This window comes from Bactrocera neohumeralis, chromosome 4 (genome assembly GCF_024586455.1).
Source record: "Bactrocera neohumeralis isolate Rockhampton chromosome 4, APGP_CSIRO_Bneo_wtdbg2-racon-allhic-juicebox.fasta_v2, whole genome shotgun sequence".
NCBI classification, from domain to species: Eukaryota; Metazoa; Arthropoda; class Insecta; order Diptera; family Tephritidae; genus Bactrocera; species Bactrocera neohumeralis.
Window position 1 is genome coordinate 89,843,877 of NC_065921.1, and position 26,137 is coordinate 89,870,013.

At 36.6% G+C, this 26,137-nt stretch overlaps 3 protein-coding genes across 9 annotated transcripts; 1 reads left to right on the top strand and 2 right to left on the bottom strand.

Annotated features, from left to right (window-relative positions):
- Window positions 1-314: 314 nt before the first annotated feature.
- LOC126756527 (uncharacterized) lies at window positions 315-11,019 on the bottom strand. 4 transcript variants are annotated; one of them, XM_050469643.1, is made up of 5 exons: window positions 10,853-11,019; window positions 9,850-10,089; window positions 4,747-5,049; window positions 1,537-3,831; window positions 315-1,022 (listed from the first exon to the last, which is right to left on the bottom strand). In XM_050469643.1, exons 2-5 carry the CDS (start codon window positions 9,980-9,982, stop codon window positions 559-561), a joined length of 3,195 nt encoding a protein of 1,064 aa, XP_050325600.1. In that variant the 5' UTR covers window positions 9,983-10,089; window positions 10,853-11,019; the 3' UTR covers window positions 315-558. The 4 variants fall into 4 exon arrangements, with proteins under 4 accessions (XP_050325600.1, XP_050325602.1, XP_050325601.1 ...); XM_050469645.1 differs by lacking the exon at window positions 10,853-11,019 and adding an exon at window positions 10,180-10,676 and having other exon boundaries at window positions 9,850-10,079; XM_050469644.1 differs by lacking the exon at window positions 10,853-11,019 and adding an exon at window positions 10,180-10,676.
- A 6,677-nt stretch (window positions 11,020-17,696) lies between these two features.
- LOC126754453 (serrate RNA effector molecule homolog) lies at window positions 17,697-23,263 on the top strand. Of its 4 annotated transcripts, none has more exons than XM_050466418.1 (9): window positions 17,697-17,781; window positions 18,167-18,321; window positions 18,385-18,557; window positions 18,623-18,905; window positions 19,836-19,902; window positions 19,969-21,360; window positions 21,427-22,166; window positions 22,232-22,339; window positions 22,542-23,263. In XM_050466418.1, exons 2-9 carry the CDS (start codon window positions 18,167-18,169, stop codon window positions 22,618-22,620), a joined length of 2,997 nt encoding a protein of 998 aa, XP_050322375.1. In that variant the 5' UTR covers window positions 17,697-17,781; the 3' UTR covers window positions 22,621-23,263. The 4 variants fall into 4 exon arrangements, 3 of the variants coding, with proteins under 3 accessions (XP_050322375.1, XP_050322376.1, XP_050322378.1); XM_050466419.1 differs by having other exon boundaries at window positions 23,083-23,263; XM_050466421.1 differs by having other exon boundaries at window positions 17,709-17,757.
- Window positions 23,137-26,121, bottom strand: LOC126754454 (SET domain-containing protein SmydA-8). Its single transcript, XM_050466422.1, has 4 exons — window positions 25,134-26,121; window positions 24,726-24,980; window positions 24,090-24,651; window positions 23,137-24,009 (listed from the first exon to the last, which is right to left on the bottom strand). The coding sequence occupies exons 1-4, from the start codon at window positions 25,487-25,489 to the stop codon at window positions 23,470-23,472; spliced, it is 1,713 nt and encodes a 570-aa protein (XP_050322379.1). The 5' UTR covers window positions 25,490-26,121; the 3' UTR covers window positions 23,137-23,469.
- Between the last annotated feature and the right edge of the window lie 16 nt (window positions 26,122-26,137).

Genomic DNA, 26,137 nt, shown 5'->3' on the forward strand with positions numbered 1-26,137 from the left:
TGAGCGTCACCCAAGCACTGGTCAGGCACGGTGCCTGCTTTCCTTATATAGAGCCAGCTACCGTTGAAGCCACCTCATGACTTCACATCACATCACTGCGCGGCGTGATCCTCACCTAAGCACTGGTCAGGCACGATGCCTGCTTTCCTTATATAGAACCAGCTGGCAGCCAGCTACCGTTGAAGCAACCTCATGACTTTCAAATCACAATGCCGCTCTCAAATTGTCTATACAAACCTCACTGAAGGAAATAGTGTTATGTCCGAGAAATGTATATTTATCTATTGTATGTGGAAACTAATAAACCAAGTAAGTTATAAGCAATTTTTTTAATTTTTATTTGCAATTACATAAAATGTTACACTCATGATCATACATACATAAGCACATATAGAAAAGTGTGGGATTAACATTGTCTTAACATGTTCGATATATTCAATGTAACCAGAATTGCGAAAGATATTCTAAAATACTACTCTCTGACATATTGTAAAAACAAAAGTATGTTATAAATAAATAATCTTTGATGCTGCGATGAGTTCGTAGCTGTCCTTACTTCTATTTATTCGCTTTGACATTGTCAAACGGGATCAACACTCCGGGTGGTCCACCGAATGTCCCTTGGTACTTATTAGCACCCACACCAGTGTCGACCGGGGAACCGGCGGAAGTTGAAATTCCAACGCGATTTGCAATGTTAGGATTGGTTGGAAGCTTTGGTGGTGCTGTAGGTGCAATGGCCGTTCCCTGTGTAAATGCAACATTCGCAGGGCGTATGGATCCATCTGATCGCACTGCGGAACCTATTTTTCCACTACCCAAAACACCTGGAGATCCGCCAAAACCTCCAGTGTATTTTCCAGTATTTACATTGGTTACTGGTCTATTATTGCCCTTGTTATTAAAACTATTGAAATTCGTGCTCTGTTGAGCGCCGTTGAAAGTTGAAAACGCGCTCGGAGTTGAAGCCTTATTGAAGGTATTTGAAGTTCCGATGAAACTGCTGCTACTATGTTGGAAGTCTGTCAATGGAAATTAAAACATTTTAAATACATACAATGAAATTAGCAATTGGTTCCATAAAAATTAATAAAATATCAAATTAATTGTTTATCTCTGAATAGGAAAGTAGTCGAGAAGTTGATCGTAGTCCAAGAAACTGATCAATTGCCGGAAGCCATATAGGACCACTAGATGCCTATAAAATCTCTCAGTGAAGTGGAAAAGTGGTTTCGGCGACCTTCAACTTCTAGTCCTTATCTAATATAGGGTTATTGTCTTATTTGTTGATAGGTGTACAATAATAATTATTAGTATATGCTATCAGTAAAAGTGTTTGAATTTTGGTTCCTAGTTTAGTTGTATCCTTAACTGTTCAATTGTTGGTACTACTAATCGATCTATCAAATTCTCTTAGATCTATTGCAAAACCACTTATTCAAGTGGGATTCTGATTCCTGGAAGCTACTATACTATGGACTACCCTAACTATTGGCTGTATGTGTAAACTATTATTTTTTTAAATTTAAGAGTTACCTTTTTGGAAAGCTGCTTGCCCGGCAGTGGTACCTGCACTAAATCCACTTTGTTTAGATGCGCTTGTAACGCCGCTGGAAGTACCAAATACGTTGTTAGTTATCACTTTGCCTTCGTTACTTTTCGAAAATGTGGTTTTCGTTGAGCTACCAAAATCTTGATCTGTAGAAGCCGATGAATCGGCGCTGCCAGCCGTCGACGTTGGTTCGAATGGAGCTGCAAAATTTTTATTAAAACTTGATGAGGAATGTTTGTTGTTATGAAATTGGTCAGCTGTTGTTGCTGCGTTTTCACGATCAAAATGAGGAACTGCCTTGCTGACATCGTTCACGGCCACAATGTCGACTTTACTCTCAGCATCTGCGGTTGGTGGACTAAATAGCACTGGTGGCACAGTGATTGGCTCTTGATTGTTATTGTTGCTATTAGGCACTTTCGCGAATGGATTTTGGATGTTGAATGGTTTGGCAGTTGTGATGACTTTTGATGGGGAATTATTAAAAGCGAAAGTACGTGTAGTAGAGGTGGAGGCGGAAGCGAAAGTGGAATCGTGCCGATTAGTTGAACTTGGTGCAATTTGAAAGGAGTTAAAGGATGTGGGAGAGGATGTTATGAAAATTGGTTTTGTTGTATCTGTTGTTTCAGCAGACAGCTGCGAAGGTGGCAGCAAATCATTGGAGACATCCGAATTCGATTCCTCAGCATTGTATATGAACGGTACACCTGGAGCCAAGTCGGGATAATCGAAATCAGCTAACCACGATGGTAAAGTGACGGAATCGAATGGATTTTCTTCTATTGGAGTTGCAGGAGTTGTAGTTGTAGTAGTCGTTGACGTGCTGGTAGTAAATTTAATTGCATTCTGAGACGAAAACGGACGTGTGGCACTATTGTGTGCTGGCAAGAAGGGATTTGAATTAGAGAATTTTGATGTTGTGACTGCTTGACTGTTTTTCACTTCAGCATTTGCTGTATGATCTGTGATAGTGAAAGAATTTTCATTAAATCTATTGTTGTCTTGTTGATATCTATTGATATGGTGCGATGGTGCAGCCGATGTCGTTAGTCGAGGTTTTGGTGTCGTCGTGCTAGTCGTGGTACTGATGACGCTATTACTAAGGAATGACGTGTGCACTTTCGAATTGGGAAAGGTAGAAGATGAGGCAAATGTCGAATCATGCGTTTGTGCAATATGATTGGAAGAAAAACGATCATCAAAAGAGTTGGGTCGTTGAGTGGTTGTAGTAGTGGTTGTTTTGGCAGTTGTGGGATAAGCGCGTACCCAATGTGGTCGAGGTGTGGATACAGTTACACTTTTAGGGGTGGTAGTAAATGCTTGACGCGGCTTAGGTGTCGTAGATGTGGTACGGGGCCGACTGGTAGTGGTGGAAGTTGTACGAAGCTCTTCAGGCAACTCAATGTCATTAAGATCGGTGTATGGTTCAAGTGGAGGAAGAATATCCCGCGAAATGGTATCATTATATTCGTGTATATTTTCTGGTGGAATAAAACTAACTGCTGCATCCAATTCAGGATCATCAATATCAGCTAACCAGGATGGTAGAGTATATGAGTCACCATTTTCTAATTGGAAAAAGTCGTTTGGATTAAGTGGTGCTGGTGTGGTTGTTGATGTAGTTGTTGGATTACGTCTAGTAGTTGTAGTACGACGTGTTGTTGTGGTGGTTGGACGGCGGGTTGTCGTAGTAGCTCTCGTTGTTGTCGTAGTAGTTGTGGTTGTGGGCCTGGTCGTACGCGCGGTAGTCAATTTGGGAGTAGTTGTAGTTGAACTCGTAGAATAAATCCTATTTTCTTGTGGACTAGTAAGGGATGCCACGGAAACACTTCCTTTATTGGAAACACCAATTTCAGATGCTTGTGCACTAAAGCTCTGTCCCGCAGTTAAAGATACTTTATTGTTATGTGTACCAGATACAGATTTTGGTAAATGATTTCCCGATGTAGTTATGGTAGGTTCTTGTTCAATTGGTGGTAATAAATCCCATGCGATAACTTTCAAGGATGACCCATCCTCAGCTGGCATGTATTCTACAGGTCCTCCAATATCCGGGTCGTTTAACTCAAGTATGTATGATGGCAACGAGTTAAGGTTATGATTTGGTAGTTTCTTATCTGTTTGACTTGTAGTAAGCACATTCGTGCCTTTCGGGTTCAATTCGACTAGCTGAGCATTTTCCACATCCACTGTCGTTGCCGCGATTGCTGTAGCCAAAGGTCCTGGAACTGAACTCCTACCGGTTTCTCCATCCGTCGATACAGCAACGGCAATGGGATCTAAGGCGGGAAGGGGAGTTTGGTATTTAGCAGCTATGCGATTAATAGTGGCTATATCAGTAGGAACGTTTGGATAGTTAAAATTACCACTACTTAGGGGTTGAGGGATATTTTTGTGATGTGTGGAGATGGAGCTTCGTTTGCCTCGGGAAATAAAATTCTTATTTCTAGGATTAGCGATGTATATTTGATTTTCTCTTTCAAACGGGTAGAAATGAGGTGATTTAAAGTCAGCCCGGTCAATAGGAGCGTGTGGTGGAATTGATGGGGACGTTAATGGATATGGTGTACTAAATACTATGTTATTTGGATGTTTGGGGGTTAATTCAATTAAGGAATGCTTAGTAAATATATAATTAGCTAATTGTGTAAATAATGGTGATCTTTGCGAGAGCGGAGACGTAGAAGTATACGAAATTGGTGCGCTTGTGAGTGTGTTGGCAGTGTTGGTAGTGTTTGTACCGAATGCATTTGTGGTTCTTTCGAACGCGTTAGTGCCATTAAGCGTGTGTTCCGCGTTATACCAGTGCTTGCTTTGTTTTGGTGTTTTATTGCTGCCAGAACTCTTGGCTGTATGTATGTCAGTATCAGTAAAATTAATAAGTTGATATTTTTCGTCATGATCTGGCGCTATTTGAGGAGAACTGAAATCATTTGATCCAGTTTCTTTGTTAATACGTTTAACTTTAGCATCAATTTCATTGTTGATATTAGGGTATGTGACCATCGAATCATTGTTGCTAACAAATACGATCATTTTGTCGCTGTTCACCTCACCAGACATTGTTTCGAACTTTGCTTTGCTAATTCGACCTTTTGTGACGCTCTGTTGTTGATCGTTCGTATTTGACTTGGTAAATTGGTTTGGTGCACTAAAATTTGTATATTTTGTATTAGTGTTATTTATTAACTCACCAATGAATGGTGGCAGTAAGTCGTCGGCCGGCTTCTTTATCTCAGTTATGCCCGAAGCATAGTTGGGTATTTCAAATTGTAAACCCTGCGCACTGATTACCTTCCGCCCATCGGGTGTATCGATGGGTTTCAGCGTCTCAATCGGATTACCATAACTATCGACCGCCGACGGTTGATTTTTGCTGAAGCCTTTAACGTCTCTGGCACTATTATCATTATTAAGAGCCGCAGCTATCGCATCGGAAAATTGTGTTGGTTGTGCTTCTAAAGGGAATGGCGATTCTGGTGGTGGCCCAATACCATCTGAAAATTAAGTTTTTGTTGTTGTTTGTTGTTTTTCGATTGCTGATCTCTTATTGTATTGTGTTTGGTGTTTATGTGCTAATGTTTTGTGGAAAGTGTATATCAAAGTATATTCTATACATACTACATACATATGTATGTATTATATACTACAAGTGTGTGCGTATGTGTACTTGGTGGATGTGGTGTGTGTGTGCTGGTAATAAATCATGGAATTGAGTTGACTGCGTGCATCATTATGTTCGTGCCGCAGTTCAGTGCATTGTACCGCACATATTTGAAAAAACGTGTATTTTTTATGTATAAAACGAGCGAATGCAAACAATTAAAAACATACAAACATATACATATGTATGTGTATATCTACGCACATTTATTGAAAAATTAACATGCAAAAATTATGCAAAACATTCATAAGTTGATTGTTAGAATTATTAATTGTGTCCTAAATTGTTAAAGTTAGGTTACATACATACATATTCAATTTAAAACATTTTCTATACTACATTTCTGTCATTGCATAGAATAGGCACGTAAAGCAAATCAAACAATTAATAGTCAAAAGTGTCGAATAAAAGTTTTCTCATAACTAATATCTGTATTTTACCGTCTTTTCCACACTCTTTCTTTATTTTGAGTGTGGACTTTTACACCACGATAGTATTACCAAGGTGAACCACATTCATAATATTCTGACCCATTGTTGGCTAAGATGATCATATATTGCAAATAAGGCTCACTTACACCGTTAACACTTTATTTTCAAGTAATTAAGAAATAACATAAGCCGGTGTTGAAAAATTTATTGGACCGAATTAGCATTTGCGATTCTTTGCTGAAACGAAATGAAATCGAAACATTTCTGAAGCAAATGGTAACAGGAGATGAAAAGTGGATCAAATACGTCAATGTGCGAAAAAGAACATTATCCAAACGTGGTGGTGAAGCTCAACAAATGGTCGCAAAGCCACGATTGCCCCCCGAAAGGTCGTGCTGAGTGTTTGGTGGCATTGGAAAGGAATCATCCACTATGAGCTGCTCTAGCCTGCTCGAACGATTGATTTTACATACATTTTACTGTCAACAACTGATGAGATTGAAGCAAGCAATCGAAAAAAACTGATCAACAGAAAGGGATCATCCATCAGGACAACGCTAGACCACACACTTCTTTTATGACTCGACAAAAACTGGGAGGGCTTGGCTGGGAAATTTTGACGCATCCACCATATAGCTCTGACCTTGCACCATTGGACTACCATTTGTTTCAGGCAATGTAGAACTCCCTTAATGAAATAAAGTTGGCTTCAAGAGAAGCCTGTGAAAATTACTTGTCGCAATTTTTGTTGCAGGTATCAACAGCACATTTTACTTATCCGCTGTAATATCAGCTGAAATCTCCCATTAGACACCTTAACTGTATGGCTCATACTAGGATTCGAATTGTAATTAATAATTTAAGGCCATCTCTCAATAAACAAGTTTTGAATACAGTTAAGATATCTGTATTCAAAATTTATGTTTTAGAATTCATTTCACAGTGTCTCATATTGAAAAACGCTAACGAATCGTAGCTGCCACGCTAGAAAATTTCTACATCTGAAATGCGAGTTTCTTTAATTTTCACTTCCCGTACAATATACTACATACATTCCATCAATTGGTTGTATTATTCTGCCATTAATCACTCACGCCTCCTAGTACCACTAATTATGGAGATTTTGCAAGAATTTTTATTGAACATGTTACTGACTCATGGGCTTGTACAACTAAAAAAAACTTGCTGCTCACCAAGTTAGTATTCGCAGCCATGGCTGACAGCTTGTTTTGAAACAAAGGTTGTTAAAGAATTCTCAGAAATTCCAGCTTAAATTGTGTGACACACACACACACACGCACAAACATTTGATAAAAAGTGTATTTTCATTATAAACCACATACATATCTACAAAAGATGCTTATATTATCAAAACGTTTTCAAATGGATGCACTTACCAAGGTGGCCCTAAAGTTCCCGACCTGCTCTGTAAAAAACGACTATTTATGTGACTGACTGTGATTTTTGTGGTCGGTGTCAGGTCGGGTGCTAATACTCGTAGAGTCACCCTAGTGTGTACTTGTATGTATGCGTGCATATTTTTCTACTACTTCTACGTAAATATAGTGAATCTACATATGTACATATACACATACATACTTATCTACATTTGCGTCTTCTGTATATACATACTTACATACACGGTACGTGGCTTGCACAATCGAATGACTTCTACTGCACAAAAACGGATGAGTAAATATATACTTGTATATATGTAGTTGTGTATGTTTGTATGATATAATGCCAAGGCAAAGGAGGAGGATTATTATTTGTTGTTAAAATGACAATTTCGCTTGTCAAACTGGTTTATAACTGCCTTTTTACTTAATTAAATTTTGATTAAAGCCATAAATAATAAATTTAATATGCAATAAATTTGTAATGGCAAATTGTAGATCTTCAACAGAATTTGTATATAAAAAGAACAGTTTGTTAGATTTGCGTTAAAAGCAGTAAAATGTATCCAAATATATTCACACACACATACGCACTTATGAATACATGTGTATAAATATTCTCACACTCTTTAAGTGGATCTACAAACTAGCCATTTGAATAATTGATCAAAATAATACTTAAAAAGATACCATAACAAAGTCCCAAACATCAGTTGTCTTGTCGCTTTAATTATCTTCATTGTCGAAGTTTTGAACGCGCGGCGGGGAGTGAAAGCCAATTATAATGTTTAAATAAATTGTTTGACATTTCAATGACTATGGTTTACTTGAGGTGTGAAGCCAACGGGGAACGTTTCATGAAAAAAATATTTATCTTTAATATTTAATTAATTCCGGTTGATGCGTAAAAAAAGCTGTGTGTGAGCATGCATATGTATGTATGTATATATATATATATATGTATGTATATGCACATGTGACCTTTCTTTTCCATACTTATTCCACTTGTAGATTTTTATTTTAATTTTTTTGATTTATTCTTATGGTGTATAGATTTGGAGGTTGTAGGTTGTATCTTGCATGTCCTTTTAAGGGAGCATTGGGTGTGAGCAAATGTGTCCCACTGGTTTGACAACTGTCATATTTATATGAATGACATTCCGTTGAACGACCGCATAAATTTAGCTTAATATAATCTTTCAAAGCCATTTAAATAAAGTCCCACGCTCATTGAGAGATCTCAAGTTCGAATGCCATTTGGAAGTGGCAATCGCCAAATATATGTATGATTTAATTTTTTTTCTTTTTCAACTCAATTAGCAAAACAAATGTCTCTGTCGACTTAATACCGAAAAGCTAATTTCTTACTGTACATAAAAAAGTATTTAAAAAGCTAAATGCAAAGGGTACTTGTTACTTAGACAGGTCCATAAAATAAATAACTTTTCAGTTTCGTGAACCCAAAAATAAAATAAAAATATGGTTCGATCTTTATTTTATTATTGATTTGTAAAAAAATACATGACAGTGAGTAAATATTGGCTTTGGCAAAGCAAATTGGTGCAAAGTTTTATTGACAAAACGATAATAAGTTTAAAATTGCCATAATCTTTGAGCAATTATAAAACAAATGGTAAAAATCAAGAGCTACGAAAATGATGCAGCCATCAAAAGCGGGCATAACTTATACAGTATTCATAGGATAGCATCAGGAAATATACCTTCGTTGGAGAAACCAATACATTAGACGACTAGTTGCAAAACAAAAAAAGGTAATGTCTTTAATCATTTGGAGTGCGGATACCAACAAGGAAATGCCGCCATATGCCCAAACAATTAGCTCCGAAGATTGGTAATTCCCAACATAGTAGTGGAACACACAATCAAATGCACTTTCAGTTGGGTTTGAGAAAATTCAGCAGGTAAATGACTACATTAACAGTGGTGTGAATGAATGTTATTTACAAATTAATTTGTATATATAAGTAATTATGTTAGCTACAACAGTATATACATATGTATGGGTAGTCGAAAAAGTCTTTTCGTTTATTATCAATAGATGTCGAGCAGTCGTATATCTCCAGTGCTCCCAACAACATTGTGTCATACCATACTCGTATAGTGTTGGGAAAATGAGATTTTAATATTTTTTTTTTTTAAATTAAATTCGGTGAAAACAATGTAGAAATTCGCTAGATTTTAAAATTTTTGTATAAAAAAGGAAAGAATGCCACGCAAACCACCAATGAAATTTGTGAAGTTTACGGAGATGATGCTGTTGTGCTCGTGTAGCACAACAATGGTTCGCTTGCTTCCGTTCAGGAAATTTCGATTTACACTGATGAAAGTTTTACTCTGATGGAATAATGTCTCTAGCAGAAAAATGGCAAAAAGTGGTCGACCAAAATAGTTCATATTTGTTTATTAATTTATTAGTATATATGTACATAAAAAGATAAGTTGAAGTTTGATTAGAAATACGAAAAGACTTTTTCGACTACCCAATATTGTTTCATTTGAGAGGATATACTTAGTATGTATGTATGTCTATTCCAGTCGCCTAAAGTTTGCATTTTTGTAATAATTTTTTTGGCATTGATGCAAAGCGGAAATTACAATAAGATTTATAGCAGAGTAGCATTAGTAATGAAGCCCCAAAACCAGAAGCCAAGATTGATAAGATATACGAGTTACCTTAACGTTATTTATCTACACATTTATGTATATACAATAAATATTTTATATTTATATTTATAAATAATAAAAGAAAATAGCAAAAAACAAGTGATCAAGGACTAAAAATACCAAGTTTGGCTGGTGCTCCGAAAGCGGGGCGCACAAATGACCCGCTCAAAACGGTAATGGCACAAATAGTGGTAGCTATCCAAAGTCTGTTCAGACCCTGATGAGGCATACGCCCGTTTGGTGACCGCATCATGCCCGCTTTGTATTATACGGCAATTGTAAATCCTTTTTAAAATTTTGTTTCTTGGTTGTTTGGCACTTGAAATCACTTTAACGCTTAACTCCACTTTCTTTCAAGAGCTGTTGAGTTAAAAAGAAGAGGAAAATGTGAATTATATTCAAGTTGTCGCGAAAACTTTTAAATATTATGTTATATCATTTATTATATACTCGTATGTATGTATATCTCAGCTGGGCACTTTTCACACAAAATTACGATTGCGATATAATCGGCCAATAAATGAAACATGACATTGATTTGTTCAGTGTTTTGATTTTCACAAATATTATCTTTAATATTTCAAATTTTCGATATGTGTGCGGGCATTAATTCCCAACTGAATTATTATCGATTTCTCCGCTAACACTTATTACAGCATTTATTTAATAAAATTTATTTTATTTTTTTTCACTTATTCGGGTTTCTGTTAAAATCTACATTATGTCACTGTTTTCAGCTTATTTTCAAGTTTTATTTCAGCATATCGCATTAATTCGGTTAACATATAGTACTTTAAGTATCTACATACATACATACATATGTATATACACATGTATGTATGTAAAATGTGAGGTAATCCGTGTTTGTGAGTCTGAAAGTAAGATGCACTTTGAGGATTTTCCGCAATACAAAAGTAACTTTTCACATTCACATAGCCGTATTATTTACATACGTAAAATTGGCCACTTCATTACAGAAAAAAAAGAAACAATCAAACTGTGTGTACTATCTACAGATAGATACATATAATGAGACGATTGAAGCAACATTTATATTTAAAGAGTGTAAGAAGGCATTAAATAATAGCCATAGCAGCACGATTTACTAAATTAAGTAGCGTACATTTGTACTGTGGTAACTTATTTCACTTTCTGTGTAGTTAATGTGAACGCGGAAAGTCAAAAAATACGTCCGCACCGCACGAGTTCTACAGTTTTAATAAGCGCGCGTTTCTTAAGCGTGTCTTGCCACAGTTCGCCACCACAACTTAAAGCATTGTGCGCCCAGCGCTTAACAGGTCGTCCGTCTGAGCTGCTGACGGCGACGTCTAGTCAATAACGATGTGTGATCGAACGATCGTCAGCCGCTGCGCTGCTGCATCACGTCGCGAAACTCAATCGCTCCGTGATGAATCTAGTGTTTTGCTTGTGTTTTTCTACTTTTTTAATGATCATTTTGGCGTTGATGTAAGGCGCAAATAGGGAGCCGCGCAGGCGCTTCGAAACCGCAAAGTTAAAATACAAACAAACACATACATACATATATGTACATACATATGTATGAATATATAAATATGGCAAAACAAATGCTGCTGCTGATGCTGATGAATACGAGATTGTTTTGCATCGCGTATAATCGATCGGTTGCTTGGCTGATCACACAAATGAACAATCGCGGTGTTGGGGCGTTATTATTGCTGACTGCTCAGCGCATTCAATGCATATTTCAACACCACGTTTTAACTTTCTTACATTACTACTGCTTATATCATGCAGTCATTGTTATATGCTCGTTAATACATATCTATGTACATACTACAATGTACATATGTATGTACCTATGTATGATTGTGTGTATAAAGCTTTGTCTTTAATAACTTAGCGCTTAGTTTTGCAGCGCTGTGATTTTTAGGAAATTTATTAGCTATGCATTGGAAAAAATCTCATTTCAAAGCGACAGCCATATATGCACTTTATTACTGTTACTTTGAGACGATGCTGGGAGTTTTTGCCACTACATGTAAAATTATGTACATACATATATGTCATATGTATACATATGCACATGTATGTATGTATTTATACATATGTACGTACTCAAGTACATGGCTGTGTCAAATGCCAAGGAGTTATATACATACATACATAGGTGGAATGCAAATATCCACATACATATGTATATGTGACCTGATCTACGGAAAGGGGGCTTAGGTGTCATTTTCACTTTTGGGTTGATTCGGATGGAAGATGAGAGTTGTTATTTTTAACAGCTGTTCCCCAGAAAACTAGTTTTCGCACGTTAGTTCCCTTTTCGTAGACCAGGTCACATATGTACATATATGTAAGTATGAATCTACGAAGATTTGACTTGACTTAGTGCAGAGTGCCTGAGTCATTAAGAACTTTATTTAATGAGTGCGTTTGGATTTCTTGATCTTTCTAATTACGATTTTCCAAAAGACTTTTTAAAAATAGAGAAATATTAAGTTGACCGATTTAAAAACATACTTTTATGTTTAATTGGTATTGTTGTAAAATCTCCAACGAAACACTGCATACACCAGCATAGTTTCCGGATCCATGCCAAATATCATTTCTGATATACATACATATCTATACACACATATGTACATATATAGTATATACATATACACATACATACATATGTATGTATGCATATGGAAAACCAATAAAAAATTGTTATTTATACATAGGTATAACGGTACCTACTGCAAATCATCATCATAATTATTCCCATTATCGAATTCATAATCAGCTATGGAATGGATCAATTAACGAAGCAATTAATGGTACCATGCAGCTAGCGCCGTAACTTATGAAATACGGTTGTTAAAACATACATAATCGAATCGAAATGTTGGTGAGGTCATAACACTGTAACTGTTGTAACTTTATAGTATGTCATATGCCATTTAGTAAATGCATACATACATCCATATGTACATATGTATGTGCAGATATTAAAAATCTTTTCCTTCATTAAGGGCTTAATATGCAGCTAAAAAATAGAATGGCGGTAAGATATTGCCACTGTAATAATGCATTAAACAGTAATTAAAATTTGCAGTGTTCCATTGAACCAGCAAAAGCCAGCCGTCAGCTGCCATCAGGTTTTCGATAGCGTCTATAAACACCATCGCTACGTATACATGCATGCTTATAGACAATTATAATCATCGGATACGAAACTTCAATGAAACTTAATAAAATATTGCCATGACGTAACGCAAATATAGAGAGACTCGATACATACATATGTACATACACAAACAGCATAACTAATGGCAATGACGGATTGTGCAAGGACGCTCATAATCATAATTAAACAGACTCTTGAGACAAACATTTTCGTTTGACATGCATCTTCAAAAGAAAATTGTAAGCTTTAGTGTTGGTGCACAGCGCGGTGTCTTTTCGCCAGCGAGGCATGCTCGTCGTGTTGCTTTATTTTAGTTTACTGTTTTTGTTCCAATGGGACACGATTTTTGTGGATTTGCATGTTGGTGCCGAACTTTATTGGTTTATGCTAATTGAAAACTGGTTGAACTCTGAGAAGATATAAAAATAGAAGAACCGGAACAGTTTGCGAGAATTCTATCAAATTCAGCGGGCAAGAAAAAAAGACTCTTATTTTCTATAGAAACGGGAATATATTACAGTAATGTGTGCATATATGTTTGTATGTATGTATGTATGTCCATGCTATGCACTAAATATGCTATTCTATGCAAAGGAAAGCTTCCGATTCCAGCCCGAACTTTCAAACTCAATCATCTGTTACTGAATTGCATCAGAGCTACTTTAAAACAGATTGGTGATTTTGGAAAACGGAGATTTTAAGCATTTCCACGATATTATTCTTAAGAAAAAGCTGAGTATTTAAGCATTTCTGCCATATTGTTCTTAACAAAATGCAAAACAACACATTCTACGCATGTACCGGTAGTGATTATAAAATTTCCGGTCATGCCGGATTGGCAGCGGGTAGAATGCTGCGAGAGGATCAGTACACTCAGAGGTTACCTAATCACATAAACATATTTCCTACAATCGGGTTTAGCGGAGAGTCTTGTGCAAATATTATAGATAAGGTTTGGTTTGTAAATACATACATACATACATATTGTATTTGCATGCTTACGTACGTATCTATATTTTGACCACTTATTGGTTTCACAGCTTCTAGGGCGCTGGGCAATTTCTGGTTTTACTAACAAAATATAAGTTCCAACGTTCATTTCGTGGGCGTATGTCTACATCGCCTTACCTAGGTGGATCTCGGACTTAAACATGGCTTGATTGCCAGCCAGCGGCGTGCGATTTATAATTAATTATATACAAATGAACACATGTATGTAGTAGATATGTATATACATAAGTATGTGAGTACGGTACTTGTTTTTGTTTTTGCTAATTTTTGCAAATTGATAATCGTGCAGCTTTTGCTTTTCGTCAGATTCTAGCAATTAATATTTGTGAATTTCTATCTATTGTTTGACGGTGTAGACGAACGAGCCGATATCCGGGATTGGCTGTGGCCGTGATATTGCCAATTGTTTTCATTTCGCGCCCGGTTTCTATACACAATTCTATGACTTGTCTGCTTTCTTTGTGTAGTTTCGTAGGTATCGTAAAGAGTAGATCGTTAAGCGTGAGCCTTAAGCCATTTACCGTTTGGCGGTTGTCGTTCGCGTGTGCTTATTCAATCAATAATTTATTTAAATACCCACAACTGCCGCATACATTAAGCCGGCGTCAAGTGGATTTAACTTTATTGCATTACGGGTTTTTATTAAAAATTATTGAAATTGCATTGTTTATTGTATTAGCAATACATATGTATGTACACATGCACATTTATATCGGTGGGAATATCCTCGATTTTATTGTTTTTTAATAGTTAGATGAATAATGGCGGAATATAAAACATTTGAATTCCTCCAAAAAATATTAGCTCACGTCTGGAAAGGAAATATTGGGTAGTCGAAAAAGTCTTTTCGTATTTTGTCAATAGATGTCCTTGCAGTCGTATATCTCCAGTGCTACCAATCACATTGTGTCATATTGTGTTGGAAAGGTGAGACTTAAGCTTCATGGTGAAAGGTTATACTGAGTGTTTGGTGGGATTGGAAAGGAATCATCCATTATGTGCTGGTCTAGCCTGATCGAACGATTTATTCAATATTTTATTGTGAACAACTGATGAGATTTAAGCAAGCAATCGAAAATAACGGCCAGAACAGATCAACAGAAAGGGCTTCGTGTTCCATCAGGACAACGCTTGAACACAATCATATTTGATGACTCTCCAAAAACTGGGAGAGCTTGGCTGGGAAGTTTTGCTGCATCCACCATATAGCCCTGACCTTGCACCATCGGATTACCATTTGTCATTCGGTCAATACAGAACTTTCTTAATGGAGTAAAGTTGGTTTCAGGAGAAGCCTGTGAAAAGTACTTGTCGCAGTTTTTCGCTGAGAAATCAGAAAAGTTTTACATCGATGGAATAATGTCTCTAGCGGAAAAATGGCAAAAATTTAAGTTCAATACGAAAATACTTTTTCGACTAAATGATAATTATTCATTTCAGCTGCCCTATATTTTTAATGAGGGTATATAAATATATAATAAATACATATACACAATTGCATGTTACAGAATATGTTCTATAAGTTTACTGTTATTCTGTACTTGAGATTTGCAGATTTGGCTGCGGATTATATTTCTCCATTCATCATTAAAAATAAATACATAAATAAACAGTAATCTCTAATAATAGGGCAACAAGCTGGTGATTTATCTCGTGCCTTTAGGTGTTTGAAAATTATACAGACATGACTGTTGACGTCAAAACATACAAATATATTCAGCCAAGTGTTGACTTGCCTAATTTCTCATTAAGTTATAAACAAAGATAGTTTATATACAACTGCACATACATACATACCTACATACATATGTATGTATGGCTAAGCATGACCGTATTATTCAGACCGTGTTGAGATATGGAAAATTTAGAATTCCGAAACAATAAACAGGTAAAGCACTGAACTTTTAAATTTAGATGTGCATATGAATAAAACTATGAATTATATAACCTAAAGCCCAACATCGATTTAATAGCAGATATGAATTTGAGTTTTAGCGTCCAATACAAATTAACCAAAACTAGTATGACTTTGTAGATTTGTATGTACATACATATGTATATCGCATCCACGTATTCATAAATGACTATGAATGTAGTTAAATTTATTAAATTATGAACCAGTTTGTAAAGAAATAACCGCAGATGACTAGAAACGCGGTTCATATGTCGCTGGCTGCTCAATTTTGTGGTCGGGCCGAAAAGTGATGACTGCGGATCATGATGCTTAGCGTTGGTGATGATGATGCTGTTGGTTGCTCAAGCGTCAAGCGGTGAAGCGCGCCAGCGATTGACGTGCTAATTTAATAGTTATACTCGCCGTGTGAGCAACACATTTTCAGTCGGCAATAATTTCAACACTTTATTTGTATTACCATAAAAATGCGGCTTGCTTTACACGCTTACAAATGCCGAACACGCAGTATTGCCGAATTGCGAATATGGAGAGTAGGCGATTATTGAATATGTGAAAAAATTGCATCAATCAATTGGTTTATTAATGAACGCAGAGCCAGTCTCCGCCAGTCTCAAAAAGGAGCGCTTATTAAGAAACGTGCTTGCAAACTGGAAAATGCAGTTTTTGCATTCGTCAAGTTTTGTGGCCAAAAGCTGGCCATAGCCATGTTGACCTATTGTCACTTTTCCAATTTTAGCAGCGATGCGTAGTCTGTTGTTGTGCTTTTAATTTTAATATTGCTCACTGCAGCGCCTTTTGATAATTTCTGTGTTATACAAATGCGCACAAGCAGACGCTGCCACCACCTACTGTATGCGGTGTGTTTGTTGTTAACTTGTGTACATGCTTGTTTTTATGGTGTATATTAGCGCCGGCTCATCATCGCGCGGCTTCACCCTGACCTTAACACACATTCAACAGCGCTCAGGTGACAACATATTTGGGAGACTGCTCATATCGTATTTCTGTTGTTGTTGTCGTGGATGCTGGTTGAAATTTTTTGTTTGTTTAAATTTCGCATGCTTATAGAAAATTGCAAACAAAGAGACAAGGGTGAAGAGATCAAGGGATTTTGTACTCGAATGAGTTTTTCCAATGTAGTTCTGATGTACATAAGTGTTATAAAGCTATGTAGATATATTAAGAATATAGGAAAATGAAATGAAAATTGCGAAAAATGTGTGAAAACATAAAACTTTTCTGTCAAAGAAATATCTGAAGCAACGTGCGGCAAAAGTTGTATATGAAACAGCTATTAGGGTCTACATAAGCGAGTAGCACATGTTTATCTATGACTGCACTCAAGTATGTCATGCAATGTGTAATTGTTAATGATCCTGGATCTTAGTTCAACGTTATATTGGTAAGTCGAAAAAGTCTTTTCGTATTTTGTCAATAGCTATATCTCCAGTGCTACCAATCACATTATGCTATGTCATATAGTGTTGGAAAGGTGAGATTTCGAAATTTCTTACCTGCGGTTCTACATACATACATATGCACATATACAAAAATCACATGAACATACCCTGGAAGAAATTGTGTATATAAATCTTGCATTTCTTTATTGACAACGTTTGACATTTATATATAGCCAGATTAAAAATATTTCAATATATCTTTCATTCAATTTTTCTCAAAGTAAGGTTAAAGTGTTTATACAAAACAAAGTAAAATTAAATGTAATATACTTTATATTGTTTTCCAAAAACCTTTCACTTGTATTACCCTGTATTCAGAAGCGCCATCTGCAGGATCAATGCTTTAACAACAAGCGCTGACTTTCAGCAGTTCGCGATATAAAGCGGTGTTTACCTGATATATGTGTCATTTATACGTCTATCATTGCTGAAAGTATACCAACGTTACTTTAATTTTTTTTCGTGTCGTCAGCGTCTTTTCTGTAAGTTTTTTCGAGAACTTCTTGGTAAGTAATTAAAATATTGTGTGATTTATATTATTTAAATAATAAATATCATTGTGAAAGTAAAAACGACCCGATTTCGTGATAAGAGTTTGTGTAATATATTATATATATGGACATAAAAATGTATGATTTATAAACAATGTGAAGTGAAATTGCCAATATTAAATGTAAAAATAACTACAAAATCAATTTACAATCGATGTCGGTGTTACAAAATGTGTCGTGGACAAAGTTGCTGTTATCTTCAGTTCAGGTTGAGGTTATGTTCAGCGCTTTCTCTTGATATTGAACTAGCATTTTTTCCACCTACCACAAAATTAGAATGTACATATGAAGAAGTTTTGTGTATTTAAAACTCATATTTTTATTTGTTTGCACTTGATAGATGATGGCCGATTCAGATGATGAGTACGATCGCAAACGTCGCGATAAATTCCGTGGCGAGCGCAGCTCGGGAGATAGCTACCGTTCAGAGCGTCGTGAAGACCGTCGCGGTGGTGGAGGCACAGGCGCAAGTGGGCGCGATGAATGGGCAGAACGGTTAGTATATACATTTTTTTTCAGTTTTGTAAATATAAATTAGCAATATATTTTTTTTTACAGTAATCCCTTCCGAGGAGGCGGTGGAAGTGGAAGCGGTGGCAGACCTAGGCCAGATTATCGAGAGTATCGTACCGGCGGTCGTGAACGTTATGGCTCTCCTGGTCGGGAAATGCCTCCCGCAAAACGAATGCGACCAGACTGGGGTGATGACATGCGTGCTACTCCACGTTATGGTATGCACATAAGACTAATATTTATATGTCATTTGCGTAAATTATGATTTTATATTTTATCACAGGTTATGATCCCTATCTTATGCACGCATGGAATGAACATTATGCTGCACATAGCTATCATGGCGGTTACGGTGGCCATGGCCATGCACCACATGCGGCTCGAGAGTCACAAAGCGCAAACGATTTGCAAACACAGCCCGCAATGCTTACGTTAAAACAGTTTTTAGACACACAGGATGATGGAATTTCCGACTCCGAAGTCTTGAAAAAATACAGTGAATATAAAACAGAGTTCAAGCGCCAACAATTGAATGAATTTTTCGTCGCTCACAAAGACGAGGAATGGTAAGGCATAATAAATATAAAAGAAAATTAACAAACGAAATCCAGATTGCTTTTGGTAAAGTAGTTTTGTAATCGTTTGTTGATACTCAATAATATAGTACGTTAGAAATGAAAACCAATGCAACTTGGAAAATGAAAGTTTTTGTTAACTTTCTTTTATTATGTATATGTATGTACCTACATTTATTTTTTTATTTAAACAACTCCTTTAAAATGTTTTGATATGAATTACAATTTAAAATTATTGTAAAGTTTTGTATAACAAAGTTTTTCTCTACAGCTATTTGCGTATGGGGAGCTATACGTTACTTGAGATTTGCTGTTAAACTTATGTATGTGCAAAATATTGTGCAGCTGGTTGCAGCAGCAGCTCAATTTTAGCGAAAAGGCTACACACGCTCACGCACGTAGCTACTACAATATGTTCCCAACTACCACTACTACTATCACATTCTCGTTTTCGCGCTGCTCGTATATATTCAGAAATATATATCGAGATATCCGAATTTTTGTAACTTTTGCACTGGGCGAGCAATGCTCTAGTGTGTTAATTTGATCGCGTTTTAATTTTATCCGCTTTTAAATTCAAACGAAATACACATAAGATATGAAAAATTTTGACCAAGAGGTAAGATTTGGGTATTTAACTCTTAATTAAATTTAAATGATATGGCACTTTACAACTACTTCTGTACCGAGTGAAAATTGCAATTTTTTTAGCTTACTAGCAATGATGAATCTTCGAAAAATTAACATTTACAGCTAATTCAAACTAAACATCCAGTGTCATGCAGATTTGTCTTCAGCCTTCGTACTTTATGTTTAATAATAATACTAAGAAAGAAATACATGTTTATATATTCTCGTACATTTTAATTCTTAAATGATGTGAATATAATTTTTTTCTTATTTTTAATTTCATTTAAACAGGTTTAAAAATAAATACCATCCCTTGGACAGCGTTAAACGTAAGGAAGAGCAATTGAGCTTCTTGAAGGTATTATACTGCTCCTACATAAAATTTGTAATTTTCAATATATACCTGATAATTTGTTTATTTCAGAAACGGGTTGAAGTTTTTAATGAAGTTTTGGAAAATGGTCAAGTGAAAGCAGTATCAATTGATACATCACAAACGGATCCCTTGTTGCGTTTGCTTGATACGGTGGTTATTAAATTAGAAGGTGGCACGGATGATGATTTGAAAATTCTTGATGAAAAACCCCGAGAATACACCTTTCCGGAAAGGTCTTTTGATAAGAAACCAGAACACGATGATGATGTCATCATTACTTCAGTTGGCAAAAAACGCAATGTAGACGAGGATGAACCCAAGGTGGTGTCCCCAAGGCCGATACGTCGGGCAGCAATTTCAGATGATGAAGAGAACTGGGACGAAGAAGACGCTGATAGCAAAACTATAAATAACAAGCATGACAAGAAAAAAGATATTTCGGACGACGAAGATAAAAGTGATGAAGATGAAAAGAGTAAAGACAAGAAGTCCCTAAAACGGAAACGTACCAGTTCTGAGTCATCATCTTCATCGTCTTCTGACTCGGATTCCAGTAGCTCCAGCTCTAGTGACGAAGACGATGATGAAAAACTGAAAGACAAATATGATTTGGGTAGTGTTAAAGAAGATAAAGAGACGGAGAAAGAGGTAATGGCAGTAGACAAAGAAGAAGAAGTTGAGGATAAGACAAAAGAAGAAACAAAAGTGTCAGAAATTGCCACGGTTGATAATATATCTAATGGTGAGGACGAAAACAAGTCACAGGTCACTCAAAATGGTATGGATACAGAAGATTTGTCTGTAGAAGTGGGAGAAAAAAGTAATGGAGAATCAGTTACTGAAAAAATTGATTCTGACAAAGTCGATGAAACAGTACCTGACGATACAGGTATGAAAGAAATAAGCTCAAATACAAAAGACTCAAAGAACGAAGAAAATAAAGCCGACCAGGATGAATCACTCTCAAGTGAAAACAAGGAAACTAGTGAAGAAAAAGATAAAACAATGGATATTGAAGACCAGCCTGAGACTATCGATTTGGACAAGGTAAAGGATGGTCCACAACCGCGGGCGCTTCACCGAACTTCGTCCATATTCTTGCGAAATTTAGCTCCATCAATTACCAAAGCGGAGATTGAAGCCTTGTGCCAACGTTTTGATGGATATCTGCGTGTAGCTATTGCCGATCCCTTGGTGGATCGCCGTTGGTACCGTCGCGGCTGGGTAACATTCAAAAGGGATGTGAACATAAAAGAGATTTGTTGGAATTTAAATAATACTCGGCTGCGGGATTGCGAAATGGGTGCGATTGTGAATCGTGACCTAAGTCGACGGGTGCGTCCAGTAAATGGAATGACGGCTCATAAAACTATTGTGCGCGCTGACATCAAGTTATGTGCGAAGATTGCCATGAATTTGGATGAGAAATTCAAGCTATGGGTAAATATTTAGAAATATGTTGTATAATTGGAAAATTGGTTTAGCTAAGTAACAATCTTTTGACAGGATAAGAGTTTAGAGGACAATGGAGATCAAAACATGGAGAATCGCAAGGGCAATGATGATGCCGGTGCCTCCTATGGCTTCAAGTCGAACAACCCAGTTTTACAAAATATAACAGATTTCTTAATTGAAGAAGCTTCGGCTGAAGAAGATGAACTACTGGGTATATCAGGTGAAAATAAAGAATCCGAGGGTGAAACTATTGAAAGAGATGCACAGCTCATTTCGGTGCTTGACAACTTAATTTTATATCTTCGCATTGTGCATTCTGTGGATTTTTACAATCACTGTGAATACCCTTACGAAGATGAGATGCCAAACCGTTGTGGCATAATACACGCACGTGGACCGCCGCCAGCAAAAGTTCTACAGAACGACATACAGGATTATATTAAGAATTTCGAAAGCAAAATGCAAACATTTTTGGCCAAGACGACGCCAATAGATGATGAAGAGCTCAAAAATTTGGGCAGCAAAGATGCGGAAGCTGAAGTCGAGAAGTTCATTCAAGCGAACACTCAGGAGTTGGCGAAAGACAAGTGGTTGTGTCCGCTTTCGGGCAAGAAATTCAAAGGCCCAGAATTTATACGTAAACATATATTCAATAAGCATACAGAGAAGGTTGACGAAGTGCGGAAGGAGGTGGAGTTCTTCAATAACTATCTACGGGACCCCAAACGACCACAACTTCCCGAACATGCCAGTTCCACTAAGCGTACCACTTCAGAGTCAGGTGGTTTTGGGTGAGTTATACTTCACTTCAATATTTAGCAATATATTTACTGATACCAATTCCTTATTTCTATAGTTATCGAGCACCGGCATATCCACCATCATTTATGCCGCCATATGCGGCTTATGCGCCGCCGATGATGATGCCTGGCCGTGGGGGACGAGGATTTGGACCTGGTCGCAGGTAGTTTATAGTTAACGAACTGACATTCATATATGTATATATAGATAGATGTTAATGTTTATGTTGTAAATATTGTAAAGTATTGATAGCTGTAGTTATGGTTCCTGTCCTTTGTTGCTTGATCATTTTTTTAATTTTTCTTTTATAAAATGTATATTTTACGAACGTATTGTGAAATTTGTTGTGTACAACCTTTTTACAGAGAACCAATGGAACAACAACGTCGTATTATTGGTTATCATGACTTGGACGCGCCCGCGAATTTCGATATGTTCGAATAAATTGTGTTGACTCGTAGGAGCACTACAACAACATACAACTGCTATATTTACACGCCAAATTTCAGATAAAAAAAAGAAATATAAACATACGATTTAAATACACGTACCATGTAGAATCTGAAAGAGGCCACAGGAAATGTACTGTTTACAACTACAAACATAAAATGACATTCAGCGAATAACTAACCGTATACAATTTATGATTTCCTTATAAATAGTTAAATTATCTTAGCGGTTGTGTTTAGTTTAAAAATGTTTTCTGTAAAATATTTGCCAAGGAAAGAGAGTATTGAAAACACTTAAAAAGCCTTTCGCATACTATTGCTTGAAGTCAATATTAATTTTCACTTTTCCTGATTTTCGTTTTTAATTTACTGCACTAAGTAATTTTTAATAAACTACAAAGAAAAAGTGAAGTATGTTAAATATAAAACAATTCTATTTATGTTTATATGCTTACAGACCCGCTAATAAGTATCGTCAATTAACACAGTACAGGGACTTGGATGCCCCTCAAGAACCAGTTGACATATTTAACTAATGCTGAATGAAAAAGCTATATTCATTGTATTTAAATAAACTCGTAAGACTCTTATGTAAACAAGATTTAAATTTAATTAAAAACGCAAGACAGACATTACTATTTGTTATTTTTGTTTTCTTATACTTCATGTTTACGAAAGTAAATAAGAAATGCGAATGCAACATGGTAAAAAGACGAGTTGATTTTCAATAAATTAAACATTCATTACTGGAATCTATCGAGGCAAAATATTGTTTAAGATGATGTTCATTTTAAAAAATGTATTAATATTGAAAAACGATCGTTGGATGACTACAAAAATACAATTAGCTATTGTTGTTGATTAGCGTATCCAATTCGCTAAGTGATTTCAATACAGCATCGCTCAATTTGCTACCTGCCACATTGTCCAGCTCTTTCTCCAAGATCTTAGCAGCTTTCAGCAGTTTCTCGCGAGCGGAATTGAAATAATTCAATGCCGTGGCGACTTGCTCTTCGCGCTTGATGGCGTTTGCAAGCAAGCGCTTACCGTGCTCAATCTGAACCGTTTGCATTTCAAACAAAATAATACCCACGTAAATGGACAAACGAATAGTGTATGGATCCAGTTTCTGGCAAATGTCATAGAGTTCCTCGCACAACTGTAATTTCTTATTCAGAAGAGAGTCACTTAAATTTTTCAGTGAGTAGCCGATTTCGGTGCCGTAGAGTTGTATGAGCGTGTGCTTCAAATTGAATAAATGGTAGTGATGGGGGTGCAAAAACTTCGAAAGCTTGTTAATCAGTGCTTCCAATTGCTTAACTGTGGGCTTGCGTGATAGTAGATTGTCAACTTCTTCGGTCATTTGCGTGAGAAGATATCGCACCTATACACATATGTGTGTGGGTTTATGAGAAGATTATAAGTTAGTAAGTAGAAGGATTACAAATAAATATGTCATCTCACCTCTTCCCCACTGATCATGATAGGGCACTTGGTGCATGCCCAATCACTTTTCATATCAAGTGGATCCTTTGGCAAGTGAATGCCATCACATGACTCGCCCTCATCGCCCATACATAGCATTGTACTGAAATGCGAACCATACTCGGTGGGATCGCGACAGCGTTCACATTTACAGAGGAAATGCTTTGTCATTGCCAAGTGTTCCTGACGCATCTGTGTGCCCCACAGCATATTCGAGTACATAATAATCAGGTGTTCGTCACGTTCAATATCTCTGCCGGCTATGACAGAGATTCTGAAGCCTTTGCGCTGATCGAATTGAAAATAACAATTTGGTTGGCAAGCGTGTTCCATCATGCAGGCGGTGTAGTAAACACCACTTAACTCCATGCCAGACGGTAAGCTGATGCACATATAATTCGTCTCAATGATACCGCAAATTCGATGTAGTACCGCTGTGTCATACTCTTGCAGATATTTTTCCTTTTGTTTTTGCTCCACACTTTTAAGGCGTTGTAGGAAGTTTCGTTGAAGATAAGACACAACCCTTTTCTCTGCATCACTAAGCATTCGTCGAGTGAGAGATAGTGAAGTTGTATTTATAGTTTTTATGCTCTGGAAAAAAACTTCGCTTACTTGTGTAGCTCGGAGCCAACGCGTTCCACCTCATGGCTTTGCATGTCCATTAATTCAGTCCATTTTTTGGGATTTTGACGTTGTAGCAACAAACATTTTAAGACAACCAAGGCATCAGAGCGATAGTAGTCCATGAGTGAACGGGGATCCGAGGAAGCGGGTCCAGGTCCCAACATTAATATAGAACATTCAAGACCATGAAGATTTGGGTTATCTAACCCACCGCAGTTCGGTAAACATGTTGGCCAAAGGCATCTGAAATTGGTCAACATAGTACAAATTATTCCTAACAGAGTATAAATGTACAAATTTCCATCAGAAACACGTCTAACAATTTTACTTCCGTTGCTCGGAAGTTCCGTTTGGCGGAAGTTAAAAATTAACTGACGCATCAAAATTTTGACTTACTTGGGACAATGATGTGCTCCCATTCGACAAGGTGTGAAACAACCCACGCATGGCATAACAGGCACTTGTTCCTCGCGCTCATTTAGATACCACTTTGGACCGACAATAATAGGCATTTCAGCGAAAATAACAGTGCCAGCTTTAATTGGGCGCGTGGCTTTTAAATAGCGACCTAAAACCTTGTCTTTGGCTGTGCGAAATGGCCGGCATTCGGTTTTATGTTGCTTCCAGTGCTGCCTCTGATGATCAGCGCCGCAATATTTTACTAGCTTGCATGCTGAGCAATATAGCTTCGCAGGTGTTTGGCACACGGCACAATTATTTGTCGTGAGAGAATCAGGAGGTGAGGTAGACATGTTTGAACAATTTTGAATATTGTACTATTCGTAAAATTCTGACGTATTATTAAAAATAATATTTTTTTGATATTAAATGTATTCCCGTTAGCGTTGGTTTAATTTTCGATTCATTCACTAAAAGTTTTATATCTGCTTCATTTCAGAGTATTTATGTATATGGATATAATTGCATATGCATACATATATATGTGTGTGTTTGTACATTGATATTTTATTTTTAGCACACGATGATTATTTCTGCACTTCGACACTTTCCATGCACTTCTGATATTATCTGACACAAAATTTGATCATTTTCATTTAAAAAATATATATAATTAAGACATGTTTTAAATACGTATTTTCATAGCAGTAGTCACTAGTTGCTAACAACTGCTTATCGGAAAGCGACTTTACTTGGCTGCTGTTTCTCCTCGACTGATGGTCGACACCAATGTGGTGTGGATCGAATGGCACATTTTCAAAACGAATTCTGAAAATTGTCGAATGCTCTACCGTTGAAAAACGAGGGCGTAAAGCTTTAAGAGCTTAACTAAAAATTATTCGCCCAGAATAAACTCTCTCAAAAAATGAAATATCGCTCTTTAACAATATCATTATTATCCAAAGCGAAACGTGTGGATGCGGTTGATGGATGATATTGTA

Excerpts from the sequence above, each read along its gene's own strand:
- LOC126756527 (XM_050469643.1), bottom strand. The coding sequence starts at position 9,982 with ATGATGCGGTCACCAAACGGGCGTATGCCTCATCAGGGTCTGAACAGA. Across the intron at positions 5,050-9,849 it reads CGGAGCACCAGCCAAACTTG|ATGGTATTGGGCCACCACCA; the intron begins GTATTTTTAGTC and ends CTTAATTTTCAG. Across the intron at positions 3,832-4,746 it reads CTTACTGCCACCATTCATTG|ATCCCATTGCCGTTGCTGTA; the intron begins GTGAGTTAATAA and ends TTCCCGCCTTAG.
- LOC126754453 (XM_050466418.1), top strand. The coding sequence starts at position 18,167 with ATGATGGCCGATTCAGATGATGAGTACGATCGCAAACGTCGCGATAAA. Across the intron at positions 18,322-18,384 it reads CGCGATGAATGGGCAGAACG|TAATCCCTTCCGAGGAGGCG; the intron begins GTTAGTATATAC and ends TTTTTTTTACAG. Across the intron at positions 18,906-19,835 it reads GCTCACAAAGACGAGGAATG|GTTTAAAAATAAATACCATC; the intron begins GTAAGGCATAAT and ends TCATTTAAACAG.
- LOC126754454 (XM_050466422.1), bottom strand. The coding sequence starts at position 25,489 with ATGTCTACCTCACCTCCTGATTCTCTCACGACAAATAATTGTGCCGTG. Across the intron at positions 24,981-25,133 it reads GGAGCACATCATTGTCCCAA|ATGCCTTTGGCCAACATGTT; the intron begins GTAAGTCAAAAT and ends GACCAATTTCAG. Across the intron at positions 24,010-24,089 it reads TCATGATCAGTGGGGAAGAG|GTGCGATATCTTCTCACGCA; the intron begins GTGAGATGACAT and ends ATATGTGTATAG.